Source organism: Talpa europaea, assembly GCF_964194135.1.
Source record: "Talpa europaea genome assembly, chromosome: 2".
Taxonomy (NCBI): domain Eukaryota; kingdom Metazoa; phylum Chordata; class Mammalia; order Eulipotyphla; family Talpidae; genus Talpa; species Talpa europaea.
Genome location: NC_140068.1, coordinates 28,891,706 through 28,898,815, shown reverse-complemented (window position 1 = coordinate 28,898,815; position 7,110 = coordinate 28,891,706). Strand labels below are relative to the sequence as shown.

The 7,110-nt window shown below is 37.2% G+C and overlaps 1 protein-coding gene across 1 annotated transcript in view; it reads right to left on the bottom strand.

The window, feature by feature from the left end:
• Window positions 1-975: 975 nt before the first annotated feature.
• Window positions 976-7,110, bottom strand: part of LOC311186905 (protein LEG1 homolog) — a gene marked incomplete at both ends in the record, with an annotated part of 51,672 nt that continues 45,537 nt past the window's right edge. The window contains one exon of the mRNA XM_084258115.1: window positions 976-1,115. Within this exon, the coding sequence (XP_084114241.1) occupies window positions 976-1,115 (140 nt within the window). The remainder of the gene's footprint in view (window positions 1,116-7,110) is intronic.

Sequence of the window (7,110 nt, the reverse complement as noted above, 5' to 3'; positions counted from 1 at the left end):
GCTTTTCAGTTTTGTTTCCTTGTCATACCAAAATGTTGAATTAGGGAAATTCATGACTCCACCCTCCAAGATTACCCCATTTAAAAAAAAGAATAAAAAACAGGAGAAAATTAAAGAAATCCCTGGGTTACAGTGTTGAAGGTGGTGGGGGATTTTAAATAAAGCAGGAGATAGGCAGGCAGTGCAGAAAATCATCAACCTCCACTCCTGCTGCTGGTTAAGGAAGAAAATCAGCACTATAAAAGGCCCCAGTGTAGTGGGGAAGCAAGAGGGGATACAGAAACTTCTGGAAGTCCATTCTCACCATTCATCTTCAAAACAACCAGGATCGAACTATAATTAGAGGAGAGCTTCTTCCATATTCTTCTCTGTGGGGAACAGAGAATACAATCCTCACTTGAAGAGTTCTTTTATTGGGTAAGAAGGAATTGATTGGGATTTTCTGTTGAATGGGGCTGATACACGGCAGCAAGGGGCACCCAAACTGGCCAAGGACACGGTCCAAATAGTTTACTGGTCACCATCTCGGTTTTTCACCCACATGCACAATTGCAAGATTACTCAGCTTAAGAGAATAACAAAAATGGGATTGATTTAACAAACCAGGGAAAATAAAGAGTTACTAAGGCCTCAAATGGCCCTTTACCTCACCTGAAGCAGTGTCCAGTGTTTTAAAGTCCTAAACTCCCAAGTCCCGCAATGGTGTCTTCTCTCCACTGTGGAGCTGGAGTTGGTGGCAGCCAGACTATAGGCCGGGATGCAACTTACAAAGACAGTAGAAGACATAACAGAATATGCTCACCGGAGCTGCCCAGATGCCCCAGCGCAGCACCAGACAACTGGCACTCACAACAGCAACGGCAATAAGCTGAACAAACGGCCACACTCATGCAGCTCAGCAAGGCGCCTGCTCCTGTTCTGTGCCTTCCCTGCCACGCTGTAACAGCAGCAAACGGTACAGTTTCAGTTGTGTGCCTACTTAGAAAGCTTCGCAACTTTTCCTCTCTGAGGTTGGCTGCTGGAAGCCTCTCTATGTTCTTCAGGGGCCTTCAACTGCCTTCTGGAAAATAGGCATGGTGGGGGCAGAAATCGCTGACCCCGAAATCCCTGAAGATCTGAAAATGTTGAATCCCAAACACTGAATGTTCCAATGCTCAATTCCAAACACTGAATCCTGGGGGCTACTTATGTAGTGTCTTATATTTCTTATCAGAGTCTCCACCCCAAATGCAGTATTTTGTTGGCATTTTTCCTGGGCTAACTATCCTCACCAGCAAACCCCTCCAGGGGGTGCTACCTCTAACAGTTTTTTGGCTTCATCCACGGGTTACAGGGCTCCTTTAGTTAAGGCTTATTTACTCTTCACTCATTGATCTCATTGGAATTTATTACAGTTTGATGCTACTAACAAAGTCAAGCTGTTATAGAGCAACCCCGATATTAAACGGGTTCCTGGCTGTGGGTCCTCACCCGCGCGTTTTAAAGGGACTTATGAATACTCTACTACAGACACACACAAAAGGTTAATAAAAGGTTTATTTACTAGAGAAAAGGAAGTAAGGAAAATGTACAACTCAGGGAGAAAATAGGGAAATAAAGTCTTTAATGCGTCCTACCCGATCCGACGACCTGGAAACCCAAAGTCACTCTCAGAGCTGGCCGGACCCAGCCACCTTCCCTTTGGTGGTGATGGGATTTGGAGTTCCCAGTGTCTTTGGCTTTGACCTGGGGTGGGGGTGGAGTCCACAAAGCCTATATGGAATTAGCTTTGGGACATCCTTTTCCCCCTAACAAAACTTCCAAGGGAAGCTGAACTTAGACAACAAATGCTAGAACCATAGATAATTCAAAGGAAAATAGACCCATATTTCAAATGGGTCATAGACTCCATTAGACATAGAAACAGAATAACTGGTAAAACTTTCTTAAATTAATTTTTGAACATACTAAATAAAAGAACACAATACTAGCATGGCAAAAGAAAAGATAAAAAAATAACCAAACAATATTAGGTATAAGAATCATAATGATAGAACCTCCCTGGTGGCATAAGGGGTTAAAGCACAGCACTGTGATGCTATCCACAGCCTCTGAGTTCGATCCCTGGTGGGCCAGAGAGCTACCCACATGGCACAGCAGACCTCTTCTGTCTCACCCCCTGCTCCCCTCAGCAGTGTATTTCAGCAGATCTGCTTGTTCTGTTCCCCACTCTCTCTCTCTGGTGAGTCCTCTCACCTACCACACCTCTGGTCTGTGCCCCAGTTCTTGTATGCATAAATAAATAAATCTTTAAAAAAAATTATTAAAGGATTTTTAACCTAAAATTCATAAATAATTAAAATTTACATATGTAGAGTTGTTTATATTGACTTATAATGTAGTATTATGTCAATATTGGAAAATATAGAAAAGGTCTAATGTACTAGAAATTTAAAAATTATCAATAAGTGACAGGCTTAAAGTATATGTGGCAAAATAAGGTGAAAACTGTATACCATAATTACATTTTAGCAAAAGAAAAGTTTTGCATATGAAGGAATACAGAAATATACCACCAAAATTTTGACACTAAATTAACAGCTTCATTTTTATTATCATAAGACCACTTGCATAAATCAATGAACAAATAAGGAAACAAATAATTATAATATGGAAATAAAGTAATCATAATAAATGAATTATCAAACATGTTACTACTTAATAAATCATATTATTTTTTATTTTTTTAAATAAATTTTATTTTTATATTCCCCATACAATTGCAATCCCCTTATTATTCTTGAATTTTTAAAAAAAGCATGATCAGAAAACCTAAAAAAAAAAACCTGAAAAGATCCTTGCATATGAAAATCAGTATGATTTGTCTTAATTATCCCTAAAATACAGTCAACCTAAAATACTAGCAGTTATTTTACGGCCAGTCGTTTTAGTTTACGAAAAGAAATCCTCAAAATCTGCAATTATGTCAGCGCCTTTGTGTTTCACTCGCTGCCTTTTAGCCGTGACCCAACACTTGCTCTTTTTTGCCACCTGGTGGCAGCATCTGAACACTGCCGCTCGTTTCCTCCTGGGCACAACCACTAGGCAAAACCTTGGGGCAATACAATCTCAGCGCCCAGCCAACATCCCCTGCTAGCTAATGCTTTCCTACAAAATACACTCTATTGGGCGTCCCATGTGGAGCAGGGGTTAAAGTCTCAGTGTTATCAAACTATCGCCAGCCATTCTGCATGAGTTCCAACTCTGGCCAGGTTGCTGACCCACATGATGCTGCAGCCTTTTCCTGCCTCACCGGCTGCTCCCCTCAGCAGTGCAGTTCAGTATCTGCCCGCTCTGCTCCCCACTCTCTCTCTTGTGAATCCTCTCAACCCCTTCCCCCCACCTCTCACCGGCACCCCAGTTCTTGTCTGCATAAATAAAAAGAAACCATTTTTAAAAACCCTCTATTACAGAAGAAAAGACTATCTAATATTCAATTTACAAACGTGAAAATTATACACAATCACAGACACATTTTTTTGTGGGTTTGCTAATCCTAAATGGCCTGTTTGGTCACCATTTTTTATTATCAGTTCTGCATTCCTATACAAGGTCAGAACTATCCCGTCATTCAGTCAACGGAGCCAAACCTTACAAGGTGCCTTTCAAATCAACCAAGAGCAGAAAGCTTGATCACGCTGGGTAGGCCATGCACACAAGGTCTGATTGGGAATGCTCAGGGGGCTGATGACCGATGCATAAACGTACTCCCGACTTATACATCACCAGGTTTGACCAGGAACAGGGGGTTCGGGGGCAAGAAGGGGGCGAGGACCAATGTATGACAAGAGACCCCAGAAGCTGATCAGTGGAAAGCCTTGATGATAAGATTGAAACTGTAGGGAGGGATCTAGGGCTTGATCTCAATTATAATACCGAGTCATCAAGCAGATGAGAAGTGTCTAGAGGCCAGACTCACAATCCCTGATAATATAGATGACAGGGCACATTTTCTGGTTTCACCTGCCCTTTTCTTTTTGTCCTCCTACCCCTCACAACTGATGCTGTATGATTATTCTATCAATAACAAGGCCAGATCTTGCTCTTCAGCAGCATTCTGATGATTCACTTCTTTTGCTATTGGGGGTCTTTTGTGATTCCACATGAATTTCAGTAGTATTTGCTCTCCTGTTCTTTGAAATATGGCATTGATAGTTTTATTGGGATTGTGTTGAATCTGTACATTGCTTTGTGTAGGGTGACCGTTTTGACAATGTTGATTCTTCCAATCCATGAGCAGGGATATTTTTCCATTTCTCTGTGTCTTCTATTTCTTTCAACAGTGTCTTTTTTCTTTGTATAGAACTGTTACCTCCTTTGTTAGATTTACTCTTAGGTATTTCTTTCTTTTTTCCGGGGCGGGGGAGGGGTGTAATTGTAAATGGGAGTATTTTCTTAATTTCTTCCTTCTCTCACTTATTGTGTATAGAAAGGCAACTGATTTATGTGTGTTGGTTTATACCCTGCCACTTTACTAAATTGATTTAGTTTTCATGGAATTTTGAGGGTTCTCTATGCATTTTACCATGTCATCTGCAAATGATTACTTCTTTTTTCCCCATTATGGATTCCTTTTCTTTCCTCTTGTCTAATTGCTCTAGCTAGAACTTTCAATACTTTGTTGAATAGCAATAGTGAGAGTGGACATCCTTGTCTTGTACCAGATCTTAAGAAAAAAGTTCTCAGTTTTTCACCACTGAGAATGATACTGGCTATGGGTTTATAGTAAATAGCTTTTAATTATGTTAAGATATGTTTTGTTAATCTCTGTTTTTTTGGGGGGGTTGGTTTCAACATAAATGGATAGTTTCACTTATATGTGGAATCAAGAAAAAACAAAGGATCAGATAAAGACAAACTGTAAGACTGACCTTTGAAAGCAGTAGGAAATCTGAGATGTTCAAGAGGGGAAGTAGAGGGACAGGGACAGGGAGAGAGAAGAGAGCAGGGGGAAGGAGAACATGGTAGAGGGTGGTGGATGACTGTGGGCACTTTGGTGGTGGGAACTATGGTAACCACACCTGAAGGGAGAAATCCCATATAGTGAAAAAATAAATAAGGATATTTAAAAAATAAGAATAAATTCGTTAAAAGGCAGAAAATATGCTATTTGGGTCAGACACATTCCACATCAATGGTTAAGCACATAATGCTATTTGCCAGTATAGTTTTTAAAACTATAATTGACTACTAGTATTTTATAATACAATATTCTGGATTTTAGCTATAATTCATGAGGATATATTGTTATAAATTTCATGAAATTAGATTACTTAAGATAACAAAAGAAACACACAAGTTTAATAATAATTAAGTTCTCCGTGATTTATGGTAGATTAATGTGATTTTTACATCATAAACATTTTAAATACTGATAAAAATCAACAATCATTTAATATGTGGTCTTAATATATTCACTATATTAATACATAGTCATATAATTATAGCAATAATTTGAAGTTGAAGAAATGTATAGATAAAATCTTAACAAATGAGTACAAATCAAAAAACATCAGAAAAAAGAAAACTATATGGTTTTGATCACATTAAATTTGAAGTTATTGAGCTCAGCAAATTAGAAATGTTAATTTTTAATTCATAGCCATTTCTGATTAAAGATCTTAAAAACTTCTTCAAAAATCTCTAGAGCCAGCACCCTTGCACCAGGTATCTCCATAAAAATTTTCCATAATGTGAAAGAGAAAGAACCTGGAAAATATACAAAATTATTACATGTAAATTTAAATTTATATCCATTATCAAAATGTTTATTTTCAACAAAATTCTGTCTTACATACAAATAGTATACATTCATTGCATCATAATCTCACACATAAAGTTTTTAATTTGAAAATTAATTAATCAGCTCTTCATACTTGTAATTCCTTTATGTCTTTCTTCTCTTGCTCTCTTCCTTGGTGACTGATTTTCTACAGTGGTAAGCTTAAATTCCTTTCTCTTTTCATTTGTATATCTATTATGGGTTTTTGTTTTATGGTTACTACAAAACTTACATGAGAAATTTTACATTTCTAACACTCTATTTTAAGCTGTTAATAAATTATAATGCATACCAAAGTTCTACATTTTTTATACTTTCCTCTTACATTATATATTTTGATGTCACAATTAATAATCTTTTTCCTTGTTTACCCATTAATATTATTACTAACATTAATTTTAGTAATTTTACCGTTTGTAAGTGAATAATCCTCCACCATTACATCATAGATTATTCTGAATTTAGCCATTTCCATATACTTTCCTTTAACCTTTTTGCATTTCAACTTAAAGAATTTACGTTAACTTCTCTTGTAAGGCTAGTCTAGTGCTTCTGACATCTCTACTGGGTAAAATATTCTTGGTTCACAGTTTTGTTCCTTTAAGCACTTTGAATTTATCATGTCATTCCCTAGCAGTCCATGAAAGTTCTGCTTTGAAAAATCTGATGGTCTTATGAGGTTTCTCTGCACACAGGTTGTTTTTCTCTTGCTTTTAAGGTGCTCTCTTTGTGTTTAATTTTTGACACTTTATTATAATATGTCTCAATGTAGGGCTCTTTAGGTTTCTTATTTGAAACTTTCTGGGCTTTCTGAATCTGAAAGTGTATTTTCCTGACCCAGGTGAGGATGTTTTCAGTAATTGTGTTTTCAAATAAGTTCTGTTCTGTTCTGTTCTGTTCTGTTGTAAAAGCAATTCAAAATTGCACAATAAATCTAGTTAGACAGAATATTGTAATAGAATCTCACTTTTAAGTGCAATAACTTTCATCTCTCCACTCAGTTCCTCAAATCCTTTACATCCTTAGAAAAAATAGTCAGTTTATACAATTCAGGCCTGGAATGCAATTTGATTTGACAGGGATATGTAAGTGACTGCAAAAATTCATACTTCTCCTCTATGGTAGATTTGTTGCACAAGAGTAATTCTCAAGCAATAATTTAATTTCTTAGACACCTTGCATCCAGCAAGTATATTAGTATGAATATTTCATAATAATAGAATATGAGACGTTTGGATTTTCTTGTTACTCTAACCAATGCAAATATGACTTCAATAAGACATATACAG